This window comes from Hordeum vulgare, chromosome 2H (genome assembly GCF_904849725.1).
Source record: "Hordeum vulgare subsp. vulgare chromosome 2H, MorexV3_pseudomolecules_assembly, whole genome shotgun sequence".
NCBI lineage: Eukaryota > Viridiplantae > Streptophyta > Magnoliopsida > Poales > Poaceae > Hordeum > Hordeum vulgare.
Window position 1 is genome coordinate 570,226,151 of NC_058519.1, and position 16,987 is coordinate 570,243,137.

A 16,987-nucleotide genomic window follows, 5' to 3' on the forward strand; every position below is an offset into this window, starting at 1 on the left:
GGTCGAGTCGTATGAGGAGAAAATAAGGATTCACAATGGAAAGACTGTCCGCATATTTGGTCGTGCATTTTGGGCATTTGAGCAATGTGTGAGGGCTTTTCAGCACTGTCGGCCGGTCATCTCCATCGACGGCATGTTCTTGACCGGACATCAATCCTTCCTGCGATCCTAGAGCGGAACTCTCATTAAAAGCACCAATGTTGGTGTCAAAACCGGTGGATCTCAGGTAGGGGGTTCCGAACTGTGGACCTTGGATCGATGGATTGCAGGAGACGAAGGAGATAATATTTTCGGGCCCTCTTGAGGAGGTAAAACCCTACGTCCTGCTTGATTATATTGATGGTGTATGAGGATTACAGAGTTGATCTACCTCAAGATTGTACGAGCTAAACCCTAGATGAGTCAACCTGCCTATGCAGACGAAACCCTCTGGTTTATATAGACATGAGGGGTCCCTAGGGTTACATACAACCGACCTTGAGTCGAGGGTAGAGGCACCGACCTAAACTACTAAACTTGGACGATACGTGAGTCTTTGGAGCTTTCCTTCTTGAATACGAAGTTGTCATCCAGTCTGGTCTTCAATAATACGACGCATATGGTCGACCTATAAGAGATGGGCCGACCATCCGAGGACCCTTTAGTCCAGGACTCCCTCATTTCCACCTTCCGCGGTCACGGCAAGTGTCGTACTGTATGTGTGTCACTTGTAACTTAGAGTTTTCTCATTTTTCGTAGATCCGCTATTCAAAATGTTTTACCTCTTAAACCATGCATCGAAATATCGAATCGTTTCCACCGTTTGATTTCTCACATCAAGATCTTCAAACTAGATTTCATGTTGACAGGTTTTGACGAACCATTTTCTCACAAAAAAATAAACAAACAAAACAAACAAAAAACCATGCCTCTTGCGGAAAAAAATTCACGTTTTTTTGCCTCTCGCAAAAGCAAAAGCATGCGAACGTGCCTCTCGTGAAAGAAAAATCATGCCTCTCGAAAGGAAAAAACACTTTTTGCCATTTTTTTAATTTGTTTTTAGTCCAAAAGCTAAAAAGACCGTGAAAAGCCAAAACACCGAAAAGGGGAAAACATTTGAAAAGCCAAAAAATGCATGCAAAAAAAGAAAAAGAAAAATAAAATCTAGACACATGGCGATGACTGAAAACACGTCAAGTGACGGCGTGTGAGAGTGATTCTTGAAAGGTTCCCAAAGAAGCACTCATCACATAGTTGCCGAAATCACTAGTTAGCGAGTACACTTTCCAATGCTTACTCCCACCTCCACAGGTTGCGAAAAATGGCGCACTGCATGCGTGCCACTTGTCGCAACCTGATAGTTTTTCCTTTTTTCGTAGATCCGTATTTTCAAAACGTTTTATCTCCTAAACTGTGCGTCCAAATCTCAAACCATTTTCACTGTTGGCTTTCTCGCGTCGAGATCTTTAAAACTAGATCCCATGTTGATAGGTTTTGATGAACTTTTTTTCAAAAAAAAAATCGGAAGAAAAAAACTGGACGAAAAAACCGTGCCTCACGCGATAGAAAAAAACAAAAAACGTGTTTTTTTCCCGAGAGGCACGACTAGCAAAGGCAAAATCATGCCTCTTGCGAAGCAAAACCGTGCCTCTCGTGAAAAACAATAGAGCAGTAAACACTTTTTTTCCTTTCGGGAGAGACACGAGCGTGCCTCTCGTGAAGGCAAAACCGTGCCTTTCACAAAAGCAAAACCGTGCGTCTCGCAACAAAAAACAGAAACACGTTTTTTTCCTTTCGAAAGAGGCACGGGCGTGCCTCTAACGAAGGCAAAACCGTGCTTTTCGCGGAAGCAAAACCGTGTCTCTAAAAGAACAGAAAACGCATTTCCCCCCTTTCCGCGAGGCACAGACGTGTCTCTCACGAATACAAAACCGTGTCTTTCGCGAAAGCAAAATCGTGCCTCTCACGAAAAAACGCGTTTTTTTCTCTTTCCGAGAGACACGGTCATGCATCTCGGAAAAAAAAACAGAAAACGTGTTTTTTCGAGAAAAAAAACAGAAAATGCAGGTTTTAGTCCAAAGGTTACGAAAGACCGGTGAAAAATTGAAACACCAAAAAAATTCGAAAAAAACTCTAAAAAGCCAAAAACATGTGCGGAAAAAAAAATAAAAAATACGAAGGAAACGTTCAGAGCGCGACACATAACGACGGCTGAGAACACGCCAAGTGACGGCGCGCTAGAGGGTTCGCTGAAAAGGCTCTCGAATGAGTGCTCGCTAACTAGTTGCTCTCCGTAGTTGCTCCTGCGTTAGCGAGAAGAAGAAAAAAACAAAGTATTCAGAAAAGGAAAAAAGAAAACGCGCTGTTGGGCCACAACCTTTGAGGCAGCGCTGCCCTCTGGCTCTACGCGAGTCAAAGCCCAGAACGGACTCCTCGTCTCGGCGAAGGAAAAGGACGCTGGATTTGAAACGGAGAACGGACCAGAGCCAAGCTCACGAACGGTCTCGCGCGAGTTTCCCTGTTCCCCTGCCTCAGGAACCTTCCAGAACCGCCCCCTTTTTTTCCCCGTAAAAAAAAAAACACAGCTTCCAGAATCGTTGAGATCGGACGGCCGCCGTCGGGAACCTTCTCCACCCAATATAATCCCTCCCTCCTCCCACCCCTGCCTCCAATCCATCGACCTCCGCCAGCCGATTCCAATCCGTCGGTCTCCACATCCCGATCGGTCGCAACCCAAGCGGAAGCAGCCAGCCGGCCCAATCGCGGCGATGGCGGCCGACGAGGCCAAGGCCAGGGGCAACGCGGCGTTCTCGGCGGGCCGCTTCGAGGAGGCGGCGGGCCACTTCGGGGACGCCATCGCGCTCGCCCCCGACAACCACGTCCTCTTCTCCAACCGCTCGGCGGCCTACGCCTCGCTCGGCCGCTACAAGGAGGCGCTCGCCGACGCCGACCGCACCGTCGCGCTCAGGCCCGACTGGGCCAAGGGCTACTCCCGCCTCGGCGCCGCGCGCCTCGGGTTGGGGGACGCCGCGGGCGCCGTCGAGGCCTATGAGAAGGGGCTCGCCCTCGAGCCCTCCAACGCAGCCCTCAAGGACGGGCTCGCCCAGGCCCGCTCGGCCCTCCCGCGCCGCCCGGCCTCCGGCGCCGACGCCATTGGCAATATTTTCCAGAGCCCCGACCTCTGGAGCAAGATCGCCGCCGACCCCTCCACCCGCGCCTACCTCGACCAGCCCGACTTCATGCAGATGCTGCGCGATCTGCAGCGGAACCCCGGCAACCTCAACAACTACCTCTCCGACCCCCGCATGTTGCAGGTGTTCAGCCTCATGCTTAACGTGAAGGTCCAGAACCAGAACAATGGGGCTTCCGAGCCCAAATCGCCGGCGCCGGCGCCCTTCAAGTCGTCCCCGCCGCCTCCACAGCAGCAGCAGAAGCAGCCCGAGGCCAAGCCGAGGGAGCCGGAGCCCGAACCGGTGGAGATGACCGATGAGGAGAAGGAGCGGAAGGAGAGGAAGGCGGCGGCCCAGAAGGAGAAGGAGGCGGGGAACGCCGCTTACAAAAAGAAGGATTTCGAGACGGCGATCCAGCACTACACAAAAGCCATGGAGCTTGACGACGAGGACATCTCCTACCTCACTAACCGCGCCGCCGTTTACCTTGAGATGGGACAGGTGAGCTCTCTTCTCTTGGCATTAGTAATTTCCTCGTAATGTATATTACATAGTCCCAATTTTGAGCCTATTTAAATTGCTTGCTTGATTCCAGTAAGAATCTGAGAAATTTCTATATACTTAAGAGGCTAAGCATATACCAATCGTTTTAGATATGGTCTAGTTAATTAGTTGATGGGCTGCCAGTGTGTTTTGCATTAGTTAATCGTTTCCTTGTGACACATTAGTGTTTCTGATAGAGACTACTGGTATTTAGAATGATTTCACTGTCTAGGTGATCCTCACACCTTCATTATTTAATTCATTATATTAAATAAGAGCAGTGAATTTATCTCAACATATCTGCCTTCTTACCTTTTGGGTGATTGGAGCCTTGGACTTGCTCTGTAATTATGTACTCCGTATGATACTACTCCACATTTTAGTTTATTAGGCTTATGGAGCTTGAATGAATTGCCAATTGTAGTGTTGGCTGCCAATGATTTTTCACTGCCAAATGTTAATTACTTAGGCTACCGACGTCTTATGCCTCTGTTGATTTGAGAGCTAATGTTCTGTTTCTCCAAATACTAGTATGATGATTGCATTAAGGATTGTGACACGGCTGTTGAGAGGGGAAGGGAACTTCGTGCTGACTTCAAGATGGTCTCGAGGGCACTGACAAGGAAAGGAACTGCTCTTGCCAAACTTGCCAAGTCTTCCAAAGACTACGATGTTGCCATTGAGACCTTCCAGAAGGCTCTAACAGAGCATCGAAACCCAGACACCCTGAAAAGACTAAATGATGCTGAACGAGCAAAGAAGGAGCTCGAGCAACAAGAGTACTACGATCCAAAACTGGCTGATGAGGAGCGAGAGAAAGGTAAGCAGTGTGAATTTTACTGTTTTAACACTCTTTTACTTGTTTTCCTGCCCCTATTAGTCTTTTCGGTGTTGATGATGAGGTTTTCTGTTCGTGCTACTGCTCTGCAGGTAACGAGTTCTTTAAGCAGCAAAAATACCCAGAAGCAATTAAGCATTACACCGAAGCGCTCAGGAGAAACCCAAAGGATCCCAAGGTAATTCCTCGATGTTTTATATGTTACTCAATTGCTTGAGCTACAAATTTCTGTGAAGCTTGGAATTCATCAGTAAATCTGATGGGAGGAATATTTTGTAGATCTGACACTGACAGGAACCGCTTAAAATTAACAACCAATAATGTAGAGATCTTGAACTGTGAAAATAGATTATACTCCAATTGCTAAGCTATTGGCTACTTGGATTGCATATTTCAGGTATACAGCAACAGGGCTGCCTGTTACACCAAGCTGGGTGCCATGCCCGAAGGTCTCAAGGATGCCGAGAAGTGCATCGAGCTAGATCCCACATTCTCCAAGGGATACACCAGGAAGGGCGCGATCCAGTTTTTCATGAAAGAGTACGACAAGGCGATGGAAACTTATCAGGAAGGCCTGAAGCATGATCCGAGTAACCAGGAGCTGCTCGATGGTGTAAAGAGGTTAGTAACACGCAGAAAGAGCCATGAATCAGTCACTGGCTTCTCATCTTGGATTCCACCAAGCAGCACCTCCTAACCATTGCTGTCCGTTTTCAGATGTATTCAGCAGATCAACAAGGCGAACAGAGGCGAGCTCACCCCGGAGGAACTGAAGGAGAGACAGGGCAAAGCTATGCAGGACCCTGAAATCCAGAACATCCTGACGGACCCTGTGATGCGGCAGGTGAGTTAATCATCGTTAACTCCTGTTTCTTGAGCACAGAGCTTGGTTTGGCGAACGGTCTGACGATGACGCTGAGTTTTTTCTTGTCTGCAGGTGTTGATTGATTTCCAGGAGAATCCCAAGGCTGCGCAGGAGCATCTCAAGAACCCCGGCGTGAAGCAAAAGATCCAGAAGCTCGTGAGCGCAGGGATAGTCCAGATGAAGTAGACCAAGGCTGAGGAGTGTCGGAGTTTAGTTAGTTGATCGTGGAAAAACATTGCTGTGAGCTTTTTCATGTGATGCAGTACATTGGGGGTTAATTTGCCTCCAGATTTGGGTTTGTGTAAAAGTACATTTCGTGGTTGTTCTTAAATGGCTTGCATGTGATGTGATACTCTCTACCTTGTCTGGAATTTCGCACTTAATCATCGTCTCTCTCGTTTGAAAATATGAGATAGCCGCTCTCCCGAGCTTAGGGCATCTCCAATGCTCACCTCCGAAACGGACTCACAACAAAGCCTACTTATCAAGCACCTATATAAGGCCATGTTTGGTTCCAAATAAGTCATCAACTTATAAGTTAAAAAGTGCAAAAAATGACTTATTTTGCCAAACAGACTCAACTTATAAGTCACCCAAACTTATAAGTCATAAGTTGCTTCACCCCAACTTAAAACTTATAAGTCACCCATTTTTGCATGAAAAAGTGACTCAGATGACAACCAAACAGGCGTGACTTATAAGTCACTGGTTTTAAGTCACCTGACTTAAAAGTCAGGTGACTTATTGAAACCAAACAGGGCCTAATTGTTTTCTATGAAGAAGATTTACCCTGGGTCAAGCTCATGTTGGAAAGGCCCCTCTTCAAGGTCAACTAGAAGGATCTTGAGAAGGATTTTTCAGTGCTGTTTTGGCATGATAACTGATGTGAGGAGATCTTATCAAAAAAAAAAGGGCTGCATTCCTATGTCAAGAATGGAAGGACTCTGTCACTTGTTATAGCTACTCCAGATGAGGCAGATTATTCGACACCTTCATCAATTCAAGCTTACAATTAGGTTCTTGCACTTCAAAACCCTTTACCTCATAACAACCACAGTCATTGGAAAGACCGCAGTGGAAATGCCAAAACATGCTCCTTCATTCAAATGTAAGTCCTTTAGGCCTCGTTTGGTTAAGGGGGATTGGGGAGGTTTTGAGAGGGAGGGATTTCAGGGGATTGGGTGAATCCCTTTGTTCCACCCAATCCTCTCAAATCCCCGGGGTTTTGCTTCCACTAGTCCCTCGAGGAGTGTTTTAAAACACATGGATAGGAAGGGATTGAAGGGGAACGGAGAGGATTGGGCTAAGCAAACCCCTCCTACCAAATGGATGCCCGAGGATCTGTGGGGTTTCTGGGCCTCCCGGAGATTTTCCTCTCAAAACCTCCCCAATCCCCCTTAACCAAACGAGGCCTTAGAGGTTCCACTACGGACTACATACGGATGTATGTATATAGACATACTTTAGAGCGTAGGTACATTTATTTTGTTTCGGATATATATAGACATGCATTTAATTTTGCTTCGTATGTAATTTAGTCCCAAGAATGAAGGGAGTATAAGGCACTTATGGGGGACATGGAGTTTCTCAGCCCGAGCTCAAATGAGCTTGGGTGAACAGTAAAATCGTACAGTATTAATTTTTGAAAAACCTTTTTTTTTGTGATAAACATTGACAGTTTTAATATCTCACGAAATTTCATCAGAAAATCACATTTTTGTGAGGCGTGGTAAAAAAAAACAAAATCGATATTGTGAAAATGCTACTTTCAAAAGCATTTTGGAGTAACGATTTTTTTTTTTTGCCACGGCTTCTACAAATGTGATTTCGTAATGTAATTTTGCAGGCAGTTAGAACTTTTGTCAATGTCTAAAAAAAATTCAGATTTTTTTAATGTGTTTTGATTTTTTTTTGGATTTTACTGTTCACCCCGAGCTCATTTGGGCTCGGGCTGAGAACCACACTTTCCACTTATGGGAGATTACCAAGCCCCAAGAATTTTCAACTCATGTGTAACTGTGCCAGCACCCAGCAGACTCAGACAAAAAACCTTTCTGGCTTGCCACACATGATAAGAGCCAACTCCTAAAGCACTCTCAAAAGGGTTCCTTCTTGAACAACTATAGCTGCATTCTTTGTGCTCAAAACACTGAAGAAACTCTGCAATATTTGCTCTACGACTGTGATTTTGCCTACAGCTGTTGGAACTTCTTAACCCCAGGTAGAAGAGGAATGTCTTTTCGTGAGGATTTTGTTCTTGTGTTGGAAAAATTACCAGCCCTGTAGGACATCATCATTCTGGGGTGCTGGAACATTTCGGTGCAAAGGAATGGGAGGTTATTAAGAAATGCTGATCCAACCTTTCAAGCTTGGAAGCACTCTTTTAAAGAGGACCTAAACTTGCTCAATCACAGAATTCGATAGAAGTGTGATGCTTGCTTCCAAGGCTGGATAGCTTCAAGATTTATTATACGATACCTAAAACTGGCATTGCTTGATTGTCTTTCTTTCTACTAGTTCAGCTTAATTTGTTTTTCTACCTTTTGTTCCCCCCATTGTAACTTATATTTTTTATTAATGAAAATACCGTAGAACTATTGTTCTATGGTTCAGGGCCTAAAAAAGAAGACAAAAGACACAAAGGGTTTAGGGTTTAGGGTTCAGGGCCTAGAAAAGGAGAAGACAAAAGACACAAAGGGATAAAGGCAGAGACCTGGCAAGATATAGGCATCAAATGATAAACCATTGAATCAAGATTTATCAATCAATACGAACACCACGGGTACCTTGCCATCTGCAATAACAGCTACACCAAGATGCGGATAGAGCTAGGAGACTTCTTCATAAGAACAGCACACGTTGACTGATCTCTCTGTTGTTCTCATTTTTGCTATCTACTAGGACCATGAATCAGCCCAAACACTCGGCGGACCAGAGGGCATCGTGTCCCACACTAATGTTTACACGATTGGTATTGTGCTGCATTTCATATCAGAAATGACAAAGTTGTGAAGACACAAACAGTGACAATACGCAACTGCAAGCAAATTCTATGCAGCGGATGTGAAAACAGCAAATACTGGACTGAAGCATGTAAGCAAAACTTATAACAAACTGTTTTCTCATTTGTGAGAACTTGACAAGGTCATTATGAAATTATACCAGCTTGCAAAATTATGGACATTATCAGGTCCAAAAACAATGGCAAATAATATCACCCACTGGGTTTGATACTACAAAGCTACATACACCTTGATGTCCTCCTATACTCACCTGCTCTGCCGTCCTCATATATATTATCTACGAATGCCGAAGATTTAAGCAGCAGCTTCCTCTTGTTTTGCCGCAGAAAGTTGGTTCTGGATATGCTGTGGGACAACGTCGAACTTGGCAAGCTGCATTGTGTACGACGCGCGCCCCTTGGACATTCCCCTCAGACTGCTGACATACTGGAACATCTCGGCCAACGGCACGAAAGCATCAACCACCTGCAGTCAACAGCAAAGCCAGTTAAATTCTCGAGATACATTTCAGATAGAAGATCCTGGCAAACTACAAATCTAATTGAAGAAATAACTCTGAGAATAAAATGGCTATCGCTTGACCAAAAAAGGAAAAGAATAAAAGGGTTATTGAATCCTAGATGCCCGGCTAGAGTTGACAATGGATGTTAAGTGCAGCAGGAAGATTTGGTGCACTAGACTCAAAATTAGTACATCTGAGAGGTCAAACAAAAATGCATAATCATACTGCAATTTGTTCGATTTTACTCATGTCGTTATAGTGTTAATCAAAGTAGTATTAGTAGTAGAAGAAGGCCATAAAGGGAGAGAATGTACTGCTTAATACCTTAAGTCCACCTGGCTTATCTCCGAAGCTGTTAACTTGCCCTCTTCTAGAGTTCAAGTCACCAATAACATCACCCAAATGCTCCTCAGGGGTAATCACTTCAACCTTCATGATAGGTTCCAGGAGTCGTGGGCCAGCTTTTCTCAATCCTTCACGGAAGGCCCCCCTGGCTGCAATTTGGAAGGCAAGGACACTTGAATCAACATCGTGGTAGGAGCCATCAACCAGCACTGCTCGTAAATCCACAACTGGGTAACCAGCAAGGACACCGTTGGGTAAGCTTTCTTCAATTCCCTTCATCACACCGGGTACGTATTCTTTTGGCACTGCCCCTCCCTTAATTTCACTCTTGAATTCATACCCACTTCCAGCCTCCATAGGTTCAAACCGCACAATAATATCTGCAAACTGCCCTGAACCACCGGACTGCTTTTTGTGGACATACTGAGTCTCTGCAATTTTGGAAATACTTTCACGGTAGTTGACTTGTGGAGCTCCAACATTTGCCTCAACCTGTTCATACAATTTGAGTGAGTGCAACTTAAAATGACAGATAATACATAAATCTTTTTAGGTTAAGGCAGTTATGACCCCAGAAGTTCCGGTAAGAAATTCAGAAATTTTCATAAGATATTTGAGTGGGAATGATGGAAGTAAATAGCTACCAAAGCATACATGGTACACAAATTAGCCAAGTGAACATTTTACAATCTTATTTTGTAGCTTCGCAAAGCTGGTGAAGAGGGGTAGTGCAAACACACAAAGGAAATAATGCGCTTCATGGGTCTAGTGCAGCACGTAGGTTGCATTGATTGATGACCCAATTGATATAACTTGGATAAAAACATGAATAAATTGTGGGGGATGTACTGCATAAATACAAATAGTCAGAATACTAACCTTGAACTCTCTCTTTAATCTGTCTACAATGATGTCAAGGTGTAATTCTCCCATTCCTTCAATAACTGTCTGGTTAGTTTCCTCGTCTCTAGAGAAGTGGAATGATGGATCTTCCTGAGCAAGCTTTATTAATCCATTTGCCATTTTATCAGCATCAGCTTTGGTCTTTGGTTCAATAGCAACCTTAATGACAGGATCGGGAAATTCCATGCGTTCAAGCACCACAAGGTTATCTGGGTCACAGAGTGTTTCACCGGTAATTGTATCTTTCAGACCAGCAAGAGCTACTATATCGCCTGTCACTGCAACTGTTATATCCTCCTTACTGTTTGCATGCATCTCTAGAAGCCTTCCAATTCTTTCCTTCTTATCTTTGTTTGCATTGAGAACGTATGAGCCAGCGATCAGCTTCCCTGAGTATATGCGGACAAACGTTAGTGACCCCACGTATGGATCAGTCATGATCTTGAAAGCTAACCCAGAAAATGGTTCATCGTCACTAGGAAGTCTTTCAAGAACCACTTCCGGGTCGTCTGGGTCAGTACCCTTCATTGGTGGCAGGTCTAGTGGTGATGGCAAGTAATCAACAACAGCATCAAGCAATGGCTGGACACCCTTGTTTTTGAAGGCCGAACCACATAAAATGGGGACAAAGCTGGCACCTATTGTTCCTTTTCTGATTAATTTCTTCACAGTTGCCTCATCTGGTTCATTTCCTTCTAGATATCCCTCCATAGCTTCATCATCTAATTCAACAATAGTTTCCATCATCTGAAGTCTATAGTCTTGAGCCAACTCCTCAAGATCAGCAGGTATGTCTTGGTATGAAAATTCTGCACCAAGTTCCTCTCCTGTCCAGACAATAGCCTTCATTCTGATTAGATCAACAACTCCTTGGAAATTGTCCTCTGAACCAATTGGCAACTGTATCACCAAAGGCTTTGCACCCAAGTTTGCCACTATCATGTCCCTAGTTCTAAAGAAGTTAGCTCCAAGGCGATCCATTTTGTTTACAAAACATATTCTTGGAACTCCGTACTTATCTGCTTGGCGCCACACAGTTTCAGATTGTGGTTCTACCCCAGCAACACTGTCAAAGAGACATATAGCACCATCCAAAACCCTGAGAGCACGTTCAACCTCAAGAGTGAAGTCGACGTGCCCAGGAGTATCAATAATGTTGATTCTATGTTTGTCCCAGACGGCAGTTGTTGCTGCAGATGTAATGGTTATTCCTCTCTCCTGTTCTTGCTCCATCCAGTCCATAGTGGCTGTTCCCTCATGAACCTCACCAATTTTGTAGTTCCTTCCAGTGTAATAGAGAATGCGCTCTGTTGTTGTTGTTTTGCCGGCATCTATATGGGCCATAATACCAATATTGCGGTAATCCTCCAAAGGCACTTGGCGATCTGGATATACAGTGCAAAGAAGCAACCATTTAAGATATTAAGTTGAACACAACGCTTGATTTTTCAACGGGAAAATGGTAAGAGGGTGGCAAAAGTGAGTGTAAAAAAAGAATCCAAGTGGCTTGCAGACTTCAGAACATTATCTGGCCGATCTATGGCTATGTGCCTCCTTAATGGTGCAGAGGCAGAGAGTAAGCCTTCCATAATAAATAAAATCTGGTTACAGTCTAAAGAACCACTCCCTCCGTTCCATAATAGAAGAGCGTTTTTGACATACGAGTGTCAAAAACGCTCTTATATTATGGGACGGAGGGAGTACTTGAGAAAAGGTTCAGTATTTCTCACATATTATTCAGATTCAGTGCTAAATAGCCCTATATATTCAACTTCCAACAGGAACTTCCATACATAAGATCATTTTTTCCTTGTACTCTCAATAGGCCCATCAAAAGAGCTCGAAGAATCTATTATTGGATTGTTGTACAGTCAAAGCATGCTCCTGTCCGCTGCAGTGAATAAGGTTGGCTCCATTTTCCTTTTAAAATACTTATTCATGGTTTTCTTGATAGATATGGTGTTAAGTGCCATACATAAGAACAACAGGCATAAATGTAAAATAAACTTTGATACATGGCACGACGTTACTATATTACCCTAATTTAGTTGAAAATCCTCTGACAGAATTGCCATATGTTTTGCTCATCATTTTGTTTGGAAGGAAGTAACCCTCGTTAAGACTTGCAGTTTCTTGAGAACTGCAAGTACTTTGGTAACACTTATCCACACATCCCAGTAAAATGAGAACTTACACATAAATTACTTCCGCTGCCTTCTACAGACCAATTCTAATTAAAATAGAACATTATAGTATTTCACCCATGTTACTTCCTTAACTATTTATCCGGCAGACCACACTACCACACTAACAGGCGTGAGCACCACCGCCGGCACTGCTCTAATCTCCTCCCTTTGTGAAAACGGTGGATTACCTAATGACTATCCAACACAACACACCTAAACTCACCATACTGGATTGTCATCCACTGCAACTCACATAAAGAATGAAAGGTACTCCCTTGGTCATTGTATAAAGCACGGCTCTACTCTCTTGGCCATTTTTTAGACAGAAGTCTCTTGGCCATTTCATCAAACACGGGCTCTGCATAGAACAATTCTGCGCCCACACCTAGGCCTGCACACTAGCGCAGTAGCGCTACAGCGAGAACACGTCTCCCAAAGATGGGACGAACTCAAAAGGAATGCCGAAGTGGCCAGCTGAGGCTCGCTCACCATTGCCGGCCATGGCGACGACCGAGAGGCGCGGCCTGCGCGGGCGCGGGCGGAGGGCGGCGGCCGGGCCGGCCACCGCGGCGCGCCCGGCGGCGAAGCGGGACGCGGACGGCGCGAGGAAGGGGCGGTGGCCGAGGAGGAGGCGCGAGGCGGAAGCGGCGGCCACGGACGGCCGGCGCGCCGGCGCGGCGGCCCGCGGGAGCGCCTCGGCGGCCATTGCACCACCGTCTGTGACTGTGAGTGCTTGCCTTGGCCTTCGCTCCCTGCCTGCTGCCGCCTGCCTGCGCTCGTGGGTGAGCGCTGTGGTGGCCGGGCTTATGTGTACTCCGAACCGCTGCTGATGCTGCGGAGGGGAGTGTCTGCAGATAATGTGAGCCCGCGGGGCTGCGCGGACGGTTTCCCGTCTCACGTTTTGGATTTGGCGATTTTATTTCAGCTGTGTAGCTTACCAGATTTCTTTTTCACAAATAACAAAAGAATATGAAGCCTTGTGTATTCTAAAAGCATCTTTAAAGTGACCCCTTATCGTAGGGACCTTTAAAGTGAATATGAAAGCCGCAAAAAAAAGTGTTTTAACGGCTGGAGTGGGTTGCGGCCGAACAGGCACCGTAAAATTGAACCGTAATTCTGTTTTACAATTTAGTTTTGCGGAGTCCGTTCGGCCACAGCCTGCGTCAGTCCTTAAACTGAAAATATAACTTAAACAATTTGACTCTAATTCTGATAAATGGCTATAAATTCAAACAATCATGACCCAAAAGAACATGGCTTTCATCCATGACAAAAAAGATCATCAAAAGCTATCACCACCTCCATGACCATCATCATTCTCCATCACCGGCACCGAAGCCACGACCCGTTGCCGCTTGCTTCCATCTCTTCAAGATCTTCCTCCTTGCAATATCATGCAATTTTTTTGTGATGTCGTTCATGTCATTGCGGTTCATCATCGTGATCTTCTTTTCCTTTTGAAGAAGCTTGGCCAAGGCCTTGTTCTCCTCGACAAGGGCTCTTCTCTCCTCAATGACGGCCTTGCGCAACCCCTCTTCCTTGAGTAATTGCCACTTTTCTTGATTCTCTTGCGCCTCCTTCTCGGCCAACTCCTTCTTTGCCTCCAATGTCTTGGCCACCATCAACTCATTTGATTGCATCATGGCATCTATCTTGTCCCACATGCTTGATGCATCCACTTCTCTCTTAATCTTGTCCTTGGTATTTTTGTTTTCATCGGGTTTGTCATCATCCATCTTGCTGAGCGAACATCTTTTCGGTGGGGGTTCTTTGTCAATCAACTCTCACTTTTGGCCATTTTGAAGCAATTTCCGGCAATGTTTTAGTGTAAATGACTTGCCATTGGAAGCTTCCATGTCCTTGTATCTTTCTTGCACAATTTTGTCCTACAAAATGAAAACAACGTCAAAGTATGTCACATGCAACCACTCCAATGGCTACAAATCATTTGCACTACTTGGGACGTGAAAAAAAACTCACATAATCAGCTTCAACGGTTCCTCTTGAAGGTGCATTATGGACTTTCTCAAAGCAACCACTCCAACGGCTATAAATCGGCTTGATCACATCTCAACGACCTTGGAGTGACCTATAGATGTGTGGCGTCCTCGAGGGATACTTTGTCGGCTTGGCAGTTTGGTCAGTGTCGGTGCATGCATCAAGAGACACAGATTCCCAAGCCTTGATCAAGACTTGATCTTTCAATTGCGTGTAGTTCTTCGATCTCGTGCACGCTTTTGCTTGTGCTTGGTCGAACACCCCCTCCCCAATCTCATGCACCGCATTGTCTTCCTCACTGTGACCGTGCACACCATCATCCATCTCATTGTAGCCGTAATCATTGATCGCGGGCTTGATCAATATCGGATTCCCAAGCCTTCATCAGGACTTGATCTTTCAATTGTGTGTAGTTCTTCTATCTCATGCACACTTTTGCTTGTGCTTGGTCGAACACCCCCTCCCCAATCTCATGCACCACATTGTCTTCCTCACTGTGACCGTGCACACCATCATCCATCTCATTGTAGCCGTAATCATTGATCGAGGCTTGATCAATATTGACATCATTGTTGTCCAACATGTGCACAAACTCGACAGTCGCATCATGCACATCGGTGCTATAATTTCATAAGTCACGAACAATCGCAATGGCGAAAAGTGAAAACAACTAAAAAAACTCAAAGTTCCACACCTTGCGCCCATTTCGTCGAACACCTCGGGGACGACGGTAGCAGGATGGTCGACAAGTGTCCTAGGGTAAGCCCTTGGGGTGGCGATCAAGGGAGGATGTGGCGTGGTGCTCGAAGTACCTTTTGAGTCCGCCTTCTTGCGTTTCACCCCCGTCACCTTGTGCATCTTCATCGGCGGGGTGGGGATGGCCTAGACCGGATTTACAGCTACGGCGGGCAGCGTGCCCTCCCACCGGCGGCTGCGGGAGCGTCACTCTAGATGACGAAGTTGCACTGGCGCTTGCGGGGATGGGCGGTGTAGGTTTCAATGGTGACGGGTGAGACACGACCAACGACAAGAGGGTTGGTGCGTCCATGACTTCCACGACGACGGGCGACGGCTAGGAGGCATCCATGGTGGCGCTACAGAGCCGGGGAAGGTGGTATGAAGTGGGTGGAGGAAGATTAATCGTGGAGGAGGGAAAGGAGGGTGGGAACTTCCGCGTGGAAATGTTCCTCCCGCCAAATCTTGCTATTGATACAGGTCACCCTCGGGTCGGCCTCCCACCACGTGTTTCTAAAGGTTGAGGGGGAGAATTTGCCGTGCCACGCAATTTTTTTAAAGGCCACGGTCCCATACGGTATATGTTTGGACCACTTTTTTCACGCAAAAATGTAAACCGACGGTTATTTTGTAGTTCGCCGTGATATAAGGGGTCTGCTAGAGATGCTCTAACATTTGGTGAGCAACAACTCCGTATTCTTTCTTCATATAAAATTCAGCATAAAAAAAGCAATTGCCCCTTGGTGAAATATTTATCCTCAAGTTCACGTCAAAAAAGAACCCTCAAGTTACTAACAAATTGATTGGCAAAAAGTAGTTACTAACAAATATACTGTGCGACATGTATGCTCCCCCACAAAAAAACCTAGGTGATTAAGTTTCCTCCTCCTCTCGTTGGCGTCGCTGCCAATCCGTCCCACCTCCGATGACCTTTGAACCGTGCAGGTGCGGAGAACCATGCCCCCCCGCCCCCGATCCTGCGTCAACGAGGGGACCCCGCTCTCTTTCTTTCTAGGTACATCGTATTGGTTGGGGTTCTGTGGTGGAGACGATGTCTCTCAATGTGAATAATGCCCCCTACGTTCAATCCTTGTCCCAATGGCGCGTCTAGTATCATTGGAGAGCATGTGGATGTGCGTCTACGTCGGATCTTGTGAAATTTGGTCAACTAGTCTTTGATGGATATGTTTGGATCCAGTTTGTGTTCGTGTGTTTGCAGGTTTGACCATTCCAATCTACACTTCATCATCGGGGGTGGTTGCTGCCCTAGTGCGCTAGTCCCATTGGGGCCTTAGCACAGTGACTTTCCGGTCGTCTACTACAACAAGGTTTGCATGACTTCAGTGAGGGAGGAACAATGACACCAACGAGCCTTCAACTCTCTCTAGTACTTGTAGTAATCGTAGGTGGTCCATGAATCTAGTTGTATTTTTTTACCTATCGCTTTGCCATGGTTGATTATGAATAGATTGAAAGTTTTTCCTAGAAAAAAGTTACTAACGAATAAACAATTCTTAGCATAATTTCAACAATAAGAGTGTAGAGACATGAAGGTTGGTTGATAAAATGAAAAGACTCTGAGGTAATATATTTGCTAATTTGTTAAGGTCTGCATTCTTTTATTATTTATCTATTTTCATTACTTAATTTTATATTTAAAAAAATTCTAATGGATGTAGAGAAATACAATGATGAATAGAAGAATTAAGTTAAGACTGAGGTCTTATACCCCACGCGTTGTTGCAGAAATATGTTTCATTCAAAAAAAAGATGTATGAAACATTTGTATTTGGACTAACAATATGTGAACTGAGACTAAAATACAACTATTTTGCATTTGATTATTCTACAATTGTATGTGTGTTTTCTCTTGCATGATGGGGGTGGTGAGGTGGCATAA

The 16,987-nt window shown here is 45.2% G+C and overlaps 2 protein-coding genes across 2 annotated transcripts; one reads left to right on the forward strand and one right to left on the reverse strand.

Moving 5' to 3' along the window:
• Positions 1-2,583: 2,583 nt before the first annotated feature.
• LOC123427367 (hsp70-Hsp90 organizing protein-like) lies at positions 2,584-5,747 on the forward strand. The gene is made up of 6 exons (XM_045111389.1): positions 2,584-3,650; positions 4,224-4,512; positions 4,623-4,708; positions 4,928-5,151; positions 5,248-5,374; positions 5,468-5,747. The coding sequence occupies exons 1-6, from the start codon at positions 2,748-2,750 to the stop codon at positions 5,579-5,581; spliced, it is 1,743 nt and encodes a 580-aa protein (XP_044967324.1). The 5' UTR covers positions 2,584-2,747; the 3' UTR covers positions 5,582-5,747.
• Positions 5,748-8,480: 2,733 nt separating this feature from the next.
• Positions 8,481-13,174, reverse strand: LOC123427368 (elongation factor G-2, chloroplastic). Its single transcript, XM_045111390.1, has 4 exons — positions 12,844-13,174; positions 10,145-11,553; positions 9,245-9,757; positions 8,481-8,883 (listed from the first exon to the last, which is right to left on the reverse strand). Exons 1-4 carry the CDS (start codon positions 13,058-13,060, stop codon positions 8,713-8,715), a joined length of 2,310 nt encoding a protein of 769 aa, XP_044967325.1. The 5' UTR covers positions 13,061-13,174; the 3' UTR covers positions 8,481-8,712.
• Positions 13,175-16,987: the final 3,813 nt, after the last annotated feature.